The sequence below is a fragment of the Neovison vison genome, chromosome 12 (assembly GCF_020171115.1).
Source record: "Neovison vison isolate M4711 chromosome 12, ASM_NN_V1, whole genome shotgun sequence".
NCBI lineage: Eukaryota > Metazoa > Chordata > Mammalia > Carnivora > Mustelidae > Neogale > Neogale vison.
This window is the reverse complement of record NC_058102.1, coordinates 20294871-20315001: the sequence shown is the minus strand read 5'-3', so window position 1 is coordinate 20315001 and position 20131 is coordinate 20294871. Positions and strand designations below refer to the sequence as shown.

Sequence of the window (20131 nt, the reverse complement as noted above, 5' to 3'; positions counted from 1 at the left end):
GGGCAGGATCTGTTGCAGGCTCCTCTCCTGGGCTTGTAGACAGCTGTCTGCTCCCTCTGTGTTCTATCATCATTTCTCTGTGCACGTCCATGTCTAAATTTTTTATAAAAAGCCAGTCATATTAGGGGTCACTCTAATGATTTCATTTGACCTTAATTACCTCTGTAAAGACTGTCCAAATCAGTCACACTCTGAGGTACTGTGGCTTAGGACTTCAACAAATGAATTTGTAGGGGGAGGGGAGACACAATTTAGCCCTTAACATGCAGAAACATAGGTCTAGCTCCTGATTCACCACAAATCCCTGGATAGTTAACTCAGTGACTCTTAGATGACACTCACAGCCTGATAAATTCAGAGTTTCCTAAAGAAACAGAAGATTCCAGGTCCTATTCTGTTTATATCTTCAAGTGCCACTTCCTAAAATAAGTGAAAGAAGGCAGAACCTGTTTATTACTGTATCTCCCCTCTCTCCTTCCCCATTACCTGTCACTAAGTGAAGTCCAGCCTTGGGTTTATTCTGAAGCAGGAGTGAGGCTGCCCTTCCTTCTACACACACAGGCTACTGCCAAACTGTGCCCATTGTCCGGAACCCGTTTTCTGTCAGCTTCTTCACTTTCCGTCAGTGTCTCCATCTGAGTCCTGAGTTTCTGCCTGGGTTAACTTAATCTCCATTTCACCAGACTTTCCTCTCATTTTCCCTCCTCTTGCAATACATTCATGTAGAATAGGTACTTAATTAACCAGAACCACTTTAGCATACCCTCTTGCTGATTTCCTGTTTCTAATCCCATAATTGCTTTTTAGTCAGAAGCTTTTCACATTAGATGGAGCTCAACTAAATGAAACAAAGCCTCAGCTTGATTTAGAATTAGAGCTGCCTTGATTTTAGCTGGATTTGAAAGATGTTTACCTGGTTTTCAATAATGAGTAGTACATTTAAAAATCTACTGGATAAAGGTGAATGACTCTTACAGGAGCTTATTAAAAAATAGGTTTACCATATTTCTGGCTGCCTCAATTAAAAAAAATTTAATTGTAGGAGAAAACTAAGAACTATATTTGTCATTATAACTGACAACATGAATTCTAGACATTTTGCTGTTCAGAAACTTTCTTTGCCCTTTACATTCCCTGGCAATAAAGTAAAAGTTTAGTAGTTATTTCAAACTGCTTAGAATACTAGAGTCGGTCCCTTTTCTCATTCTCTTTGTTTCTTTAAGCACAGTTTAATAAGATAACATAGACACTTAACTACTAGTCTAAATTATACCGCCTTGGTGATAATAAGTCTGAATCATTACCCTTTAGATTTTCTTCAAGTTGCCAATGCCCAGACATTTAAACCTGGGTCTCTGAGCCCACCTCACTGATTGATTAGTGTGGTAGCTGTTGATTCAGTTTATAATAGAGTAAAAAAAAAATGTCCTTTTATTGTGTGTATGTATTTCTCCAGTGCTTAAAAAAAAAAAAAATGTGTCTGTCTGTTCTTCAGGAAGAAATACGGCCCCAGTTCGAAGCAAAGTACTCCAAGAAAGAGCGAATGAATCCTATTTCAGGAAAGCCAGAACCATATCAAGCATTTGCAGATAAATGCAGCCGACTTATTGTTTCTGCATCTGGGATATTTTTTATGGTTTGAAACTTTTCTACAAAACTCTTTGTTTCATAAAGTACAAACTTGTAGCACGGTATCAACAATAATTATATCGGGTATTTGCATAATTTTACAAAACATTTTTACACATTCTTTTATTTACTCCTCACAAAGACTCTCTGAGATGGTCAGAGATAGTACCGCTGTCTCGTGTTCCAAATGGAGCCACTGAGACTTTAGAAGGGTAAGGGGCTTGTTCAGGATGAGCCAGGAAACAGCCAAGAGCTCCAGTTCTTTCTGCTGGCCTCTCTGTGCCTTGCTGAAAGGAAGTAAGAGTTGAGATAGGACCTGCAGCAGTGTTTTTCGAAACTTTTGCTCACCATGCCCATATAAGAACTACATTCTCTGTCATAACCCAGTGCCAGGAGATGTAGGAGAAGAATAAATGAAACAAGATGGGATCGGGAGGGAGACAATCCATAAGTGACTCTTAATCTCACAGAACAAACTGAGGGTTACTGGGGGAAGGGGGACCGGGAGAAGGGGGTGGGTTATGGACGTTGGGGAGGGTATGTGCTATGGTGAGTGCTGTGAAGTGTGTAAACCTGACGATTCATAGACCTGTACCCCGGGGATAAAAATATATGTTTATTAAAAAAAATTAAAAATTAAAAATTTAAAAAATTTAAAAAATTTAAAAAAACTAAACAGAGTAACTGAAACAATGCTCATCTTTGCAATATGCAATACTCTGATTTTTTTTTGTTTTATTGTAGTCTGTTTTTTTTAATACCAACCATAACCTCCTAAAATTGACTTCTAGATTCACTAATGGTTATGTCAGTTTGGAAAACACTACCTTGAACCTGGGTTGTTGGCTTTTCCTAAAAAGAAGTCTTTGGTGATCAACTTTGACCCTGTTAACCACCGAACAAAACTTATGCAAATTTTTCAGAAATGTCGTATTTAGAACCTTAAATGGTGGTTACGATTCTCCTTTCCTATTTTCAAATGATGAGTGTGTAACAGGTGTTGTAGATCAATAGATTATGAAGGACAAGATGGTGGCAATTCTAGACACATTACCCACCCTTTAGCCAAAGAAACTGGAGAGATGAAAGGGTAGGCAGCATACCCAATCTTGGCTCAGATCAAGATTCAAATCCACACCTTTCTGTAGACACTGCTCTGTAAGTAATTGTGTCGTGCTTCGACTTTCATAAGTATTCACATTTATTGTCTTGCTTTTTATTTTTTTACAAGACCTGTAGATGTAGAGTCAGCTTCTCTTACTTTGCAGATGGGCAACCTAGAGCAAAGGAAGCCAAAGCCACAAACTATGTGCCCACAGTCACAGTGCTAGGTAGAAGCTGAGCCATGACCCAGACCTGACTTCTGAGTCCAGTGAGCTGTCCATTCCACCACATTGCCACCCTGTCTGAAAGTCAGTGTAGATTTCACTGATCTCCCCATCAGTGATGGGGATTAAGATGTAGGCAATTGTTGTTGTTGTTGTAATTTTTGCCAGTTCCAGCTCAAGCTTTATACTCAAGCTTTTAGAGCATGTCACTCATAGAAAGCCAAAAACAGTTGGTGTAAAACAGAAGAATGCTTCTAGCAATCTCTAAGTCAGCAGAGTGCATGCTGGCTCTCAGCTTGGTTTTTGATAACTAAGTAGGTAAAGGTCTTTACTCTGATATAGTGAGTCATCTAATGAAAGACACAAACATGTTGAGGTCTCATATTGCCAGTAGATAGAAGACATGTTGAGTTCTCATCACATACCATGAAATCTTCAGAGAAAGATAGCTCAGTTCAATGTCCATAATTGATTAATAAGAGATTATGTACCTATCACAGAGTTGGCTTATTCAGCAACAAATAGCTGAACATTTACTATGCACCTGTAATTATGATAAGGCACTATAGAAACTATGGTTTGAGCATAACAGATACCGTACCAGCCCCGATGGAGCTTATAGTGCCCCCACCCCTTGATCTGAAGTTTTGTTATCTGGAGTTTCAGTACCTGCAGTCAGCCCCAGGCTGGAAGCAGACAATCCTTCTGACATATCATCAGAAAATCAGTAGTAGCCTAATGCTATATCACAGTACCTATGCCATCTGCCTCACTTCATCTCATCAGGTAGGCATTTTACCATCTCACATCATCACAAGGAGAGTGAGTACAATACAATAAGATATTTTGAGAGGGAGAGAGACCATATTCACACAGTCTTTCTATCATATTGTTGTTCTGTTTTATCATTAGTTACTGTTGTTAGTCTCTTACTGTGCCCAATTTGCAAATTAAACTTTCTCATCGCTATTTATCTATAGGAAAAACCATAGTATATGTAGGGTTTGATAGTATCCAAGGTATCAGGTATCTACTGGGGACCTTAGAAATATCCCCCATAGAAAAGGGGGAGGGTCAACTATACTTTCTAAATGGGGGAAATGGGCAACAATCAAACTGAAAAATTGTTAGAAATTATAAATTGGATACTAAAAGAAGAGTACAGGTATCATATAGCAATAACAAAGTCTGAGGGTCATTAAAGCTTTAGTTTTGAAGTGGTTCTTGAGGTGTGAAAGAAAAGTAGGTGTTAACTAGGCTCTGTGTGTGTGTGTGTGTGTGTGTGTGCACACATGCATACACACATATGTGTGTGTTTGGCATGGGAATGGGGGGTGGTCAGCCTTTTAGGCAAAGGAAATGGTCCTGAAGATTAGCCTATTTGAAGCCAGGAGAGAGGTTCTTGAGTCCCCAGACTTAAAGGAAAATGTCATTCCACAAGGTGGAGAAAGTCTTGCCACCATGAAGACTTTGCTTTTGTCCTAAGAATAAAAGAAATCAATAGTTTTACACAGAAGAGTGACATCATAAGATTTCCATAATAATAATGCTCAGTCGAATACCCTGCTTAATAAAATGTTACCCCATAGCTTACACAGTTTATCAGCTTTCAAGCACTATGGTTGTTCTATTTGAATAACAAAGAAAATACAGGCAAGAGAAAGTATTAATCACAATGAAAAGTTAGCATTTTATTGTGATTTCTTGAGTCCGTTCCGCTGTTGGTTTATTTCCTTTTCTTGTTTTCCAATGGTGGAATTTTATAGTGGTGGGGACTCTCCTCCTGGGACATTCCATCAGGGTGCTCACTGGCTTTCCGTCTTCCTGCCAGATCTGCGTGGTGATTGCTGCCGTGTTTGGGATCGTCATTTACCGGGTGGTGACTGTCAGCACTTTCGCTGCCTTTAAGTGGGCGTTAATCCGGAATAACTCTCAGGTGGCAACCACAGGGACTGCCGTGTGCATCAACTTCTGCATAATTATGCTGCTGAATGTGGTAAGTGAACTATAAGGTAACGAGCCTGATGGGTAAAAACTATGTGGGCTGTGGTTTTCTTCTGTTGCTAAAGGGACCCAACCTTGGAGGGGTGAGTCTGTTATGCAGCACTGATGGCTGGGCAGCAAACTGCCTGGCAGGTCATGTACTCAGGTCTGGGGATTGAGAAGGCTTGAGTCAAATCCAGGCTCCAGGATTTTCTCCAGTGGAAGGCACTAGCTCTCTCCGAGTTTTAGTTTCCTTATTTAACCAGTAAGATAACAGTGTGTGTATACCCCTTAGGGAAACGTAGAGAAAGAACATATTTTAAAGGCCCAACCTAGAATCTGTGACATAGTTCAACAGTGTTAGTTCCCATTTCTTTTTGATTCTGAATGTCAGGAAATTGGTCAGTACCCAAAGCATTGTTTGAGATAACCTTGCAAGGCACACATCAGGATGGAACCTGTTGCTTGTGTTCATTTCGGGTGATTTTCAGTTCTATATTTCAGCCCAGGTGTCTCCTCTGAACCCCAGACATCCAGCTGACTACTCCACCATCCGCATCCAAACCCTTCTCTCCCCTCCAGAATCAGTTCCTCCACAGCTGCCTCCCGTGGTAACTGCTCAGGCTGAAAACCTTGGCATTACCCTTGACTCCTCTGTTTCTCTCAGTGTCTGTTTCCAGAGTTTGATCACTTCTCACATGTCCCCAAGTCCCACCCTGGTCCAAGAGCGCAGTAGCTCCCGCCTGGGTTATTGCATTGCCTCCTACCTGGTCTCTCGGCTGCCACATTTGCTCCCTCAATTTAGACTCATCACAGCAGCTAGTTCAAGCTGCTTATGGTGAGCGAGCTCCTGTCCCTGTTCACTCATCATGCCCGGTGGCTTTCCTCTTGCTCAGAATAAAAGTTCACATCTTCATGTGGCCTCCAGGCCTCTCCTTCTGGCCCCAGTGACAACTCTGATCCTGTCTCCTACCTACTCACCCTATTTCTCCTGCTCCAGCCTGGCCTTCCCTTTGTTCCCTGGATGTGCCAAGCATGCTCTCACTCTAGGGACTTTTACTTGCTCTTCTCTATGCCTGGAATATTCCTCCCCATGTGGTCTGCATGGCTTCCTCCCTCACCTCCTTCATTTCTTTGTTCAGAGGTTACTTTTCTAATATAAGATTTCTGTGGTCACTCAGGTTTAGAATCGTAACTGCCTCCTGCCATCTAACAACTTCCTATCCCCTTGCCTGCTCTATTTTTCCCCGTGGTATTTATTACTATGTACTATGCTGTTTTTAATTTATTTTATTATCTGTCTTCCCCATTGGAATGTAGATCCATTAGGGCAGAAACTTTTGTCTAGTTGTTTTTTACTTGCTATTTCCCAGTGTCTGGAATGGGATCTAGCACATGGTAGACTCTCAGTAAACTGTTTTTATTTGCAGAACAAATAGTATTATTTGCTGACATTGCTAGATTTGAGATGAACCTATGCATAAAATTACTGACATTAGAGATTTGTAGCAGGGAATAAATAAGATAATATATGTGGAGTAATAGACAGGGAGTAGCTGTTATGGTTCCCTTACACTTAGTTATGTGCATCTTAAATCTGGGCCATAATGCTGAAATTCTCTCATCATTAGAAAAGGGTTTCCAAAGGCCAAGTAATTTAATATTGTTATTAATACAGTTTAATCCATTGGATTATCGTTCCTAGCTCTTTAAATAATCCTAAATTCTATAACCAACAAACTCAGAGTGATTCTTAAGAGAATTCAACCTACCCAATAATAAAAAACTTCATTTAGGATTTTTTAAAAAGATGTTATTTATTTATTTGACAGACAGAGATCACAAGTAGGCAGAGAGGCAGGCAGAGAGAGAGGAAGGGAAGCAGGCTTCCTGCTGAGCAGAGAGCCTGACATGGGCCTTGATCCCAGGACCCTGGGATCATGACCTGAGTGGAAGTCAGAGACTTTATCCCACTGCGCCATCCAGGTGCCCCTCATTTAGGGTTCTTAAGTGAACAAGTCATCACTGAACTAATGAAATATAGCTGATTTATTATTATTACCACTATTACTATTACCATTATTACTAAAATACACAGGAACCTCTTTATTATTTTAGAAAAAAAGTTTCAGAATACAGAAGTTCTAAAAATGAAACAAAAGCAGTTGTTAATCACCTGACATGAGTGTAAAAGTATGTGGTCAAGTGGAGGGCGAGAGTGGACATGCGGCGCCCCCTGGCCCTCTCTACTCCAGGACTCTGCTCCTCTCAAAGTTAATTGTGGAATATATTCATTTGGAGGGGGAGTGATTGATGGTGAAATTAACCAAACAGCCAAAGTAGTGAAATAATCTGCGTCCAGGTAGTTTGCAATGAATTAATGACCTTTTTCTCTCAAATACCATATTAAAATTAAATTTATCCATCTTAAGAAATATATACGTGAGTCTATAAATACATGGTTGCTCATATTATTTTGAGCAGTTGTCAGAGTAAGACTTTGTTGAACTGGGAATAACTTATCCAGCAATCTCTACTTCATGAGACACAGCCAAGAAAAGAGAAAATAAACTAAAAATGAAGAAGGTAGCATAGGAAGTGGGAAAACCATATAGTTATGGACATTGCAAAGCACCTACTATGTGCTGAGAACTAAACTACTAGGCATTTCGATGCTTTATCTAACAGGCATTTCAGAGTTACCAAAATGGATAATGTAGACTCTACACACTAAAGCTAACATGTTTTATTTTCAAGAAGGCCCTTAATGAGTATTTTCATTTATTTTAGATACATGTAAACACCTTTGCTGTTCTCTCATCAACATCAGACTAGAAAAACAGAAGGTCAATAAGGCAAGAATTCTTGCAAGAGAAGGAACTGATAAACCATAGCAAGGGGAAAAAAAGAAAATAAGAAACACATGTAAGAACTTTCAAAGCAGCATCATCCAAGACCTACCGTGCAGGAAGCAACGCCCATGACATCCCCATCCCAGAAAACACATTCCTAGTCCTGTCTTATGCCCTGAGGTCTTACAGGTTCCATTACAAAGGCAACTGAGTATGTAATATAGTTTGGAAAGATTTACATCAGAATATCCAAAAAATAAAAACATAACACATATATAACAGATGACACATAACACATAAAACATAACACATAAATAACAGATGACAGACTAATAACTATGAGGTAGCTTTGACCAGTTCAGAACTAAACTAGCTAATGACTTCTGAAATTACTCAATTTAAGGTATTTTCATGACCCTACAATATACATTTTTTATAGCTACATAAATTATTTCCAACTACTTAAAATTTTGGTCATACTTGTCTTGCAAAAAAAAGTCATTATTTAGACATGAATCATTAATACTTTCCATTAATTGAATATTAAAAACCTTGAGAGCTAGATTGGTTTTTAACTTCTGTTCATTACAGCCTCTAATTTTTTAATAATATTGTTATAGATCACATATCCTGTTTCTGACATTCTGCTAGAGTTGTCCAACCTTAACTAAAGAAGTAGACCTATAAGCTTATTTTCCAGATTTTATGATGTCTATTTACTCTGTTTTGTTTTTGTTGTGTATTTACTCTTCTGTAGTGTGTACTCTAAAAATAAAATACAATATATTTTATAAAAAATTCTGCATCTTGGGGCACCTGGGTGGCTCAGTTGGTGAAGCATCCAACTCTTGATCTCAGCCAGGTCTTGATCTTAGGGTAGGGAGTTCAAGTCCTGTGTTGGGCTCCCAGCAGGGGTCCCTCTTTAAAAAAAATATTCTGGACCCCAACAAATTATACTAATTTGTTGGACCCCACTAATTATACTTCTTAGTGACTGGTTAAGGGACATAATAGTTTTCATTTTATTTCTTCTTGAAAAATAAATACCTCAAAGATGGAGTAAATAGGGAGGATTTTCTTGCTTCTTGACGTACTATTTTAATCCCATTCTGCCTCACTAGTGAACTAGGAACATCTCAGTGTGGTGGTCAGAAACAAACGATGCCAACGAAGAATACATTCCAAGAGGAGATATAACCATCCTTTTTATTCAGCCATACCAATATGAATCTGATATTTCATTATACTCTAAACACTGAAGACCACAGGGTCTTATTCCCAAAATAGGTGAACCAGAGAACATGGGATGCATCAGAACAGGTCCACATACATTGTTTGGGTGGACAAAATCAAATTAGAACTACTCAGAGCTTCTTTGGACATATACTTCAGATCAGAACACTTTCTGTCAGTTATAGATTTTAACTCTCACAATTTGTGGCATCCAGTTTGGAAACAGATTTTCTACTGCTTTTATCAGAACAAACAATCCATGATATCTATCTCAACTTCCTAATGACACATCAGACATTTTCCAGAAGCCACTCATCAGAAGATCTTTCAGTGGCCATCAGGCCCTCTGCTTACGTGTCCTTTCTCTTTGTATCCTGCTCAAAGTTTCACTGTCCATTCCCTTTCATCTTCAACATTTATAGAATGGTCACAGATGCCATGGATCCTGACTGTGGATCCCCATATACTTTGCCTTATTTTTCAAAATGTTAATATTGATCATATTTTGATTACTATGCTGTTCCTTTTTTAAGTTTCTTTTTTTTTTTTTTGCGTGTCTAAGCCGAGATAACATTGTCACCAGCTACCAAGACCTTTGAGACAGAAGTGCAAAGTGAGCCACTTGGATAAAAGCATATCAATGTGAAAGATCTAAAGGATAAACTGGACAGTCAAAAATTGTATTTTGAGAAAGATGATCTCAGTCAAATCTAATTTTCCTTGAAAATCACATAACTGACTTTAATAATAGAGTGTATTTGTAAAGCAAAATATATTTTATTAAAACATCTGTCCTAATCTGTACTTAACCAGTACTTTTAAGATAAAATGTATGACTATACCACTGGATTTCTTATTGAAAATTACACCAATCTCTTAACTCTGGACTCTTAAGAGTCTGTGGCTTCTGCACACAAAATATGATACTATGGCCATATTAGTTATATTATTATAGCAAATCATAGTCATTGTTCTAAGTTTTGAGTCATACAATCAGTACTTTACTTAATTCTGTAGTTAGCAGAAGTCTTGGATAAGAAAATTCAGAAGTTTGGAAGGACCGCAAGATAAATGGTCCAGTACCCATTCTCAGTCACAGAAAAGAAAAACAGTGGTCTGAAGAAGAGATGAGGTGATGTGCCCAAGCTCTACAACTTGCTGACTGGTAAAGTCATAATTCCAGCCTGGGGAACTTTAACCAGGGCATTTTTACTACTTTAAATATTATCTTAATTCTCATGTTGTTCCAATCTTTTGACTAGTTTTCCTTTCCATTTTACTGTCTCATTTTAGAGAAGACACCTGTTCTTTTTCTCTATTTAGCCCTCTCTGGGGAATTTCCTAGATCTGGGTTTGCTCTGAACTGTGGCCTCTGCACTTCCATATACATATGCATACATGGGTGTGCATACACACACACACACACACACACACACACACACTTTCCCTTCCCTCTCGGGACTCTGCATTTACCAGATGGCTAGGCGAGTTAAGGATGCATCCAATGTACTCATGGAAAAGCAGAATACCAAAAGCTTAGGGCTCCTAGTAAGTTTTCATCATCTCAGTATTTATGAATGCTCTAATCTAGAAAATACAGCAAGTCCATAAACAATGAGATTACAGAATCTTACCATCAGAATCAGTCTTAGAGATGCTAAGGTCCAGGAATGTTGTGATTTGCCCTGCATCACTTAGCAAGCTAGTAATTAGTGGCAGCTGGCCTTGTTGCCAATTATTTACTCCAACATAGGAAGTGAGATTTTAAAAATAGTAAAATGGGATCTTGTGCATTTCTTTCTTGCCTTGAAAGGACACAGCTGTTTGTTTACAGTGTGTTCATTGTTGAATAATGTGTGGTTAATGAAATTATTTTTACTCATGACTTGATTACCTATTTCCTTTATAACTATGGATTTTATAGCATCCACAGCTTTATTATTCAATATATGAAATTTGTTTTTCAGCTCTATGAGAAAGTTGCACTTCTTCTGACAAATTTAGGTAAGTGAGACCCTTTTTATTTCATAGCACAATATTGCAGTTTGGGAAGTATCTTTTCAAAGACTGATTTCCGAAACACTGCTGAAGAGAAATATTCTTTTTGTTTTGAATTGCATACAATTATTTGCTCTTTGCCCTCAACAGGGCATTTTAAATATGTCTAGTAATTGGGGGGTCATTTCTTTTTTTTAAACCTCCTTATTTTTTTCTGTGTTCCAAGGTTCATTGTTTATGCTCCGTGCCCAGTGCTCCATGCAATACATGGCAATACATGGCCTTCTTTAATACCTACCACCAGGATCACCCCCTCCCCTCCAAAACCCTTAGTTTGTTTCTCATAGTCCATAGTCTCTCATGCTTCGTCTCCCTGACCAATTTACCCCACTTTACTTCTCCTTTCCTTCTCCTAATATCCTCCATGTTATTCCTTATGCTCCACAAGTAAGTGAAGGGGAGTCATTTCTACTTAAAGCTTTAAAACCTGTCATAAACATTACCTATCATGGGCTAATGTAATTTAAAACAGGTTTTCTCTTAATGCACAAAAAAATATAGCATCATTAAAGTAGTAGATAAAGTGCCCAGAATCATTGAAAAAAAGTGTAAATTTGCTTTGCTTATAATTTTTACTTAATTAAAAATGTATCAAGCTTTTGTGGTGTATCTAAACCACAGCAAGATGAGTTGCTTTGAAGACTGGGGGCCTTCCACCACAAATGTAGGTGGTCTAATCATTACTTATATTTATAGAAATAACAATCATCTGGATAAGTCATCCTTAAAGGTGACATTTCTCTGAATCCATAAAACAGACCAATCTGCTAACTAACTGTACACTGTACATTTTCCATGTTTTCAAGATAAAGAAATTGTCCCAATTTTATTAATGAAACATTGGTCATTTTACTCTATGCAATTTAAGAAAATTACATACTCCCACATATAAACCTATTTAGCACATTCTCATATGTAGCTAATCAGGGGGGATCAAAAAAGTGCTTTTATTTATAATCATTATAATACATGATGACGTTTATTGAGCCTTCCAATGTGCCAGATACAGGGCTAGATACCTGGTATATCTCCTTTAACGTCATTAAAATCCTCCGTCATTACCACCCTTAGCCCAGAAACATAGAAAGAAGTTTATATCCACTAAAGAGCTAAGTACATTGGCAGATTGCGTCCAGTGGCCCCTTGATCCAGGCTGGCAAAGACATCAGGGAGATACAGCCCTGGCCCTTCTGTGGTTGGGACACCTGGGCCCTACCCAGCTGGCTAACAACCTGGGAGACCTTCCTATGTAACCAATAGTTCAGGAGCAGAAGTGAAGTAAAGATAAAAACCCTTTTAAAATCCTTTGTCTTCTCTTTCCTCAACAGCGGTACAGCCTTGTTAAATATGATTCTCCTCCCCCTTTTCAGATATGCCCTCAGCAAGCATTTTGAGGAATTAGTGGGAAAGGAATTGATGGAGTGAAATGGCAAAGAGCAATTAGAAGCAGGGAATATGGAAACATAGAAAGTACAATGGAATTAAACATATTCGCATTGACATTACTTGGGATGAGGATGCAGCTCCTAGGGAAGGATAGGTACATTTGATATGAGATGTCAAGTTGGAAGTCTGATTCATATTTTGATTCATATCACAGTGTCCAAAGAGCACTTGCTTTACGGAAGTCAAATATAAGGAGATGAGAATTGGCACCTGACTGAGGTCAGAACACTGTAAGATGTAAATGGTGACATAGGTTAAAACTCTAAAATAAGGTCATCTCCTTGGTATTTGTCCATGAGAAAGAAAAATGATGCATGAGGGTGACAAGCAAAGAAGTCAGATACTCACAGCATTCTGAGAGGGGAGGGGTCTGACTCTCTCTTGTGCAGCAGCACCTGGCATTTCACCACAATAGAATTGAAGAACAAGGAATTAATTAGTAGATGGGAGGGGACCTGACCCCACACCCTACCCCACAGACAGAAACTAAGAACAGAAGGGAAGGAGGCTCCTTCAGCCCTAGCTTTCTCTACTCTAGGCTCTCTGTCACAGCAGAACAAACTGGATATTCCATCCCCTCAGAAAGGTCAGTAGCTCCTTCCCACCACACCCTGGTTGGGGCTGGTCTGCAAGCTTGAGGATCTCATGGGTGGTCTATTCCATCACCCACCATCTATAGGAAAACTGGGGTCTCCTGAAGCCTTCTCAGGGCACCTCTGCTCCTATCCTGTGTGTATAGGGAGTAGGGCAGAGGGAGTTAAGAAGGGGTCAAAGGCAACCTCTCAAACTCTACTCCCTTTTTGTCCACAGAACAGCCTCGCACAGAGTCCGAGTGGGAGAACAGCTTCACCCTGAAAATGTTTCTTTTTCAGTTTGTCAATCTGAACAGTTCCACATTTTACATCGCGTTCTTCCTTGGAAGGTAAGGGCCTGATCTCTCCACACTTCTGCAGGCCAGGGATAGAGCACTCAGAGGTCACTGACCAGGGTGACAGAGAAGCACCTCCTTTAGAGTAATTTATACGAATAGTAGAAAGAGATTAGACTCCTCATTTCCTTTCCTGTTCCCTTCCTAGGGAATGGTCACTCCACTCAAAAGTTACCTGTGTGCCTTTTCTTGCTAAGGTACATAGAGGAAAAACATTGGCACAGTGAAGGATGGATTTAAAACTTGTGGGGCTCTATCCGCACCTGAGTCAGGCCCCCAGATCTCACACTTTTATGAGCAGTTGACCCTAAGAGGTGGTGGAGAGGGTGGAGAGGGTGGTCTGCAGCGTGTCCTGGATGCCCACCTTCATAGAAGAGGGAAGGACATCCAAATGGGAGAGGGGGTGACATAGGATGCCAGAGAAGAGTGGACAATTTCTGAATCCAGCAGTTACAAGGATTTGCAAAGGCTCCTGTGTTAAGTAGTCCTGTCCTATGAACTCTTTTGTGCCAGGAAGTAGTCTCTGAAGAGAGAAAAACCAGAGACGGGTGAGTGTTGGATTTGGGTGGGATGGGTGTAGCACTTCTCAGTATCGAGCCACTTCAGTGTGGAATTCTAGTCAAACAGTAAAGCTCGTTATTTTTTTTTTTCAAATTAAGCTTCTATTCAAAAAGATCAGAACCTGTTTCAATCCAACATGCTGTTTGTTATATAGGCCAGAGTGATTGATATTTAGCAGAAAATGTTCAAAGTCACACAGAGCAGCAAGAGCTGGCCTCTGTGGTCAGCAGCCAGACAGTCCAGAAGGGAAATATTCCCTGGAAAATTCTAGAAGTTGCAGTCATGGCAGCTCTGTAGAGTTTCCTAATTCTCTCAGACCTGAGTGTACCAGTAATTTTCAATGGAGATGTGCTAATCTGAACACAATAATCACAAAAAGCTTAGACCTATAGGGTGCTAATGGTTTGTTTTTCTGTGTGTTGAAGATTTACAGGACACCCAGGTGCCTACTTGAGACTGATAAACAGGTGGAGACTAGAAGAGGTCTGTATTCTTCCATCACTCCTTATTTCCTACAGTCTTATATTAAATAGCCTAGGGCAACTTTGTGCAGATTAGAAACCAAACACTCTTTCTTCCCTGCCATTGATTCTGGAATTTCTATGTTTGCTTACCTCACAGTGCCATCCTAGTGGATGCCTTATTGATCTCTGTATGCAAATGGGTATTATAATGGTGCTAAAGCAGACATGGAATAATTTCATGGAACTTGGCTACCCGTAAGTACCTTAGATTTCTACAGTTGAGTGGGAGCATTGCTCATTATTGGCTTTTCTAGGTGTGGCAAGTAAGATAAGCAGTGCAGACTCAGCCGTGCTGATACCTGGAGCTAAGTGTTCATGCTCAGTTATTCAAAGGCAGTCATGAAAGTAATAAACATTGGCTCTTAGGAGATTTAGTACAAGAAGTGTGAATGATAGTGAATATTCTTTAAAAAGTCTCTTTGGGGCCCTAAACATTGAACACTTGCTTGCAGCTCCTTTAAATAATGCTTCTGACCCTCATGCTGTAGCATTTCAAGGCTCTCACCAGTTATGACCCATTAACTAGAGCTCTACTCCCCCACCCCCATGGTAAATAAGGAATGGTAATTTTTTTCAAACTACCTTAATTTCAAACTGTATAGAAAAGGAACTTCTGGAAAAGAGAAAAGTTTAGGGATGCAGAAAAGAAACTGGAATATTTCTAAGTCAATATATCTTGACAAGTAAAAATAGGATCACCTGATGGTAATAGTAGATGTTGATGACAATAGACAAAAACTTGCATCACTTGTGTAAGGATATCCTTGAATTCTGCTATGTTTGCTCAGCTCTAGTCAGTTAAGTTTTAAAGGAACATAAATCAACAACTTCTATTTATGCTTTAATTCCCTACCTACTGATTTCCATGTCAGCTTGGTGTCTCTCTAGAGAACTCCAGGTTTCAAGGAGGACCACTCAGCCAGAACGATTAGCTAGAACTTGGATCACTTTGAAAAAGTCACTTCTTGGCTCTTAGTCGGAACCTAGGCCAGTAATTTTCTATCCTTAGATTTTTAGAAAACTTATTCCAAGTGCTTGATGTTGTCTGTGAAACTTTTTTAAATGCATAAAATTTAAAAATTAGGAGCATTATATGCTACTTTAAAGTATAAACCATAATTTATCAAAATGTCAGACATCAACAGAACTATATTTTATCTTCTAGTAGTATGGACAGAGAGCAAAACTGCAAAGTAGGCCGTTTATTTTTTATACCCATCCCATTATTTCCTTATTCTGCCATTTGTTTGGGGGTTTTTCTGGCATATCTACTCTTGGATACCCCGCCATTTTTCCTTGTCCCCTAAAGCACACAGACCTGGCCCTTTCCCCCACTTTCTCAATCCTGTTCCATTTCATAAGATGCACCCCTGAACATTACTAAGGATTAATGTGCTAATCTCATCAGTGTGAGATGTATTTTACTGGGAATCCGAGTCCCTGTTGAGCTCAAGCTAAAAGCAGGCAAGTCCAGTTGTGGATGTGCAAGCTTCCGTGTGCTAAGAGGGGAAGCATTTAATGGGTCTGTAGAGCTTCCAGGCCCTCAGAATATATAGGCCAGCACTCACATGATTAAGATTGCCCATGCATCCTAAATTAAGTCAGCTAAGCCAAACCTTCCTCTACTCTGAGGTCTGGGTGTTGCCTTAGTGCTAGAGGAAAAGTTTATAGATGTTGTCCTCCATCCTACCCTCTGAGGCAACACAGAACGTGAGATAATTTCATGAATAGTTAAAAAGTCATTCTGTTCATTTGCAAGTGCAAATGCATGAAGTACAGCCATTGATACGATCTTCCTAATCCAAGGTTTTATTTCCTTGGCAGCTGATCCCAAATGTTTTTAAACTATGGTTCTGTATTTGAAGTCTGTCTTATTGCTTAAGTCTTATGAACAGTCATATATTTTTTTTAAAGGAATTGATCTTGTTGTGCAGGTTAATTCAGAATTGGTGGACCAGAAGAAAAGTACGACAAGAACGTGGACCCGAAAGAAAAATAAGTTTCCCACAGTGGGAAAAGGACTACAACCTTCAGCCCATGAATGCCTATGGACTCTTCGATGAATACTTAGAAATGAGTATGCAAATATCTTATTTTATCCTACTAATTCTAAATGCCAATTCTAGAACTCAAGCTATATTCAGCTAAACAGGCATCCTCTATCATTGAGGCCAGCCATGTGGGAGAATTCTCCAGCTGAATGGAGAGGGGAGTTTCTTGCTTTAAGAAGCTCAGTCCATAGAGATGGTGTCAAAAGCCTAGGCACTTTGAACTCTTCATGACATTGTGCCCTTTCCCTTGTAATCAATCACCAGGAAACAAAAATGATTTGGAAAACTTGGTGAACCAAAGAAAAGGGAGTTACCATGGCATGATTGATTCCCTCATTTAGCAGACATGTATTGAGCTATGTTATGTCCAGGCAGATACTATGCTTGCCACAAGAGCTACAAGAAGGAATAAGGCACAGTCCCAGCTTTCAAAGAGTACATGAGCTAGTGGGGGAAAGCCAGAGATATAAATGCATGGATGCTGCAGGATGCATCAGTAGAGGGGATCAGGGGAACAGCCATTTCTCTTGGGGAGGATGGCAGGAAGCTGGGAATGCTTAAGCTATACTTCACTTACATTTAAGGACTTAAATTTGTCTATTAATCAAACCCAAGTTATTTATCTTGTATGTTGTACATGTACCCAAGCATGTATTCAAGAGCATGGGCTATGGAACCAGATTACCTGGGTTCAAATCCTAGCCCTATCACTTATTAACTATGAAACTTGCACAGTTAATCTCTGTCTCAAGTTTTCACCTCTAAAGCAGGGAAAATAATGAGAGTAACCACTTCATAAGGTCCTTGTGTGGATTAAATGATTTAATCAATGGAAAGGGTTTAGAACAATGACTGGGCTCATAGGATACACTTGGTACATGTTATTTGTATTATCGTTATTATTTTCCTGTTCTTATCTCCCAGGGGAGAAAAGCTAACAAATTTGCTTAACAGATACATTGAGTGTATATGGGTTGCTGGTTTTTTTTTTTTTTTTCAATTATGTCCAAGCTCTTTAACATTGGGGTAAAAGTGGGGTAGGGATGAGGAAGATGCATTACTTCTGAAAGAAACAGTTCTTTCTGGGAAAATCTGAAAATTAAAGGAGTAGTAGAATTGATGCTTAATGTTCTTAGATTGCTTATATCTTAAGTATCTACTGATGTTTTTGGAGTTTCAATTATAGAATGGCAGGATAATATAACTTAGAGGAAAAAATCAATGTAGGCATTAATAATAAAACTTAATAAAGGGAATTCGTTAAGAGAACTAACCATTTTGAGGTCTCTTAATAGACTTTTCTCCCATAAAGAAGGAAATGAACAATAATGTTGGTATATTGAGTGCTTGAAAAGAAGTTTTTATGTGGTTAGAATTAGTAGTGCTCCAAATACTGCAGTATCTGCAGCAAGAAACAAATCTCAGAAACATCACAAGCAGACTAGTGAATCCTGTTTCCTTTCATTCTTCTCATTTTATTTTCTTAATGATTTCCCTGCTTTGTTATTTATATTTTTAATGTAATCGTTGCAGTATGATAGTGCAGAAAGTATATAAATAAGTGTACAGATCAATAAATTTTTACATATTTACCAATCTATGTAGGTGAGAATTTTGCAAATTACAGCACCCAGGTCAAGTTGAGTCCATTGTCTGTTTGGTTTTTTTTTTATTTTCACCATAACAGTATTCATTATTTTTGTACCACACCCAGTGCTCCATGCAATCCGTGCCCTCTATAATACCCACCACCTGGTACCCCGACCTCCCACCCCCCCACCCCTGAAAAACCCTCAGATTGTTTTTCAGAGTCCATAGTCTCTCATGGTTCACCTCCCCTTCCAATTTCCCCCAACTCCCTTGTCTTTGTCTGTTTTTATAAATAAGGTTTTATTGGTTCACAGCAATATCCAGTTATTTACATATTATCTATTGTTGGTTTTACACAGTAGTATAGTTGAATAGTTTTGGCAGAGACAGGCCTACCAATCCTATAAAGTTTACTGTCTGGCTCCTTAAAGAAAATGTTTGCCTTTCTGTATGGTCAATCAGGAAATAGGATATCTAAGAATCTACCTATCAAAGAAGATTCTTCGACTTAAAGAAGGCTCTTTGTTTTCTCTCCAAGTCCTAACATCCTCACTAATTTCTAACACCATAGATTAATTTTTCCCCTTTTTTATCTCCATGTGAGTGAAATTGTACAATACATACTATTTTGTAGCTGGCTTCTTTCACTAAATATCATATTCATAAGATTCTTGTACACATAGTAAACTTTATTTTCATTGCCATATAGTATTCCTAGAATGTATACCTGTAGCAAAATTATGAAGCTGGTGGGGTTTCTCTTTTAGTATATGTGCTGCTGAAGCGAGCACTGGAGTTTCTCTTTGATACGGATCTCCATCTTGCTAATGTGGTTGTTGTGTGTGTGTGTGTGTGTGTGTGTGTGGTGGTGTGTTTTGCATTTCTACTCCCAGACACTCCCCAACTTTCTCTTCTCCCCTCAACACACAGACCCCACCACCACCAATCCTTCAGTTCTCTCTCATATCATAAAATGCACCTCATGAGTATGAAACTTCATGAGCACTCCTAAGGATAAATGTGCTAGATAAAAGGGAGTTGGGGTAAATTGGAAGGGGAGGTGAATCATGAGAGACTATGGACTCTGAAAAACAACTGAGGGGTTTGAAGTGGCGGGGGGGTTGGGAGGTTGGGGTAACAGGTGGTGGGTATTATAGAGGGCACAGATTGCATGGAGCACTGGGTGTGGTGCAAAAATAATGAATACTGTTTTTCTGAAAATAAATAAATTAATTTAATTTAAAAAAATTTTTTAAAAATGTGCTAGAGAAATGCTTTTTAATAGGAATCAATGCCTCTGTCAAGCTTGAGTCCAAAAAAGGGCAAATTTACTTGTGGAAATGCAGAGGTCAGTGTGCCAACAGATGAACTATTTTGTGAGTCTACAGATCTTCTAGGCTCCTGAAAATAGGTATGTGTCATTATTTATCCATGCTACGGGTGATAGACATGTGGCGTATTACCAGGTTTGGGCTCTGACAAATAGTATTGTGAACATTTTTTACATGTGATTTGGTTAACATATATGCATATCTCAGAAGGGAACTTATGGTGGGGTGGACTTAATAGGCCATAAGATAGCATTTGTTGATCTTCAGATACTTTCAGTTTTCAAAACTGGGTTGTACCAGTTTACACTCCAACCAGCAATCTTAGAGCTTCAGTTAATTCCAAATACTCACTGAAACTTGTTAGGTCTTTGCAAATTTTAGCCACTCTGATTGTACATAGTAGTATCTCGTGATTTTAATTTGAAATTTCATGGCAACTAGTAATGCTCAACACCTTTTCATATGGTTATGGCCATAAGACTATTTGTTTTTTTGTGAATTCCCATTTAAATCCATGTTCTTGTTTTGTTTGTGTTTTTTTTAGTGATTTGTAGAGGTGATTTACCTATTTTGGATATGAGTCTTTTATCTAATAGCTATGCTGCAAATTAAATATC

The 20131-nt window shown here is 38.9% G+C and overlaps 1 protein-coding gene across 3 annotated transcripts in view; it reads left to right on the top strand.

The window, feature by feature from the left end:
* ANO4 (anoctamin 4) overlaps positions 1-20131 on the top strand; it is a 380838-nt gene that overhangs the window by 322072 nt on the left and 38635 nt on the right. For all 3 annotated transcript variants that reach the window (XM_044227349.1, XM_044227348.1, XM_044227346.1), the window contains 7 exons: positions 1496-1636; positions 4789-4953; positions 10993-11029; positions 13340-13451; positions 14444-14501; positions 14640-14737; positions 16477-16619. In XM_044227349.1, the coding sequence (XP_044083284.1) occupies positions 1496-1636; positions 4789-4953; positions 10993-11029; positions 13340-13451; positions 14444-14501; positions 14640-14737; positions 16477-16619 (754 nt within the window). The remainder of the gene's footprint in view (positions 1-1495; positions 1637-4788; positions 4954-10992; positions 11030-13339; positions 13452-14443; positions 14502-14639; positions 14738-16476; positions 16620-20131) is intronic.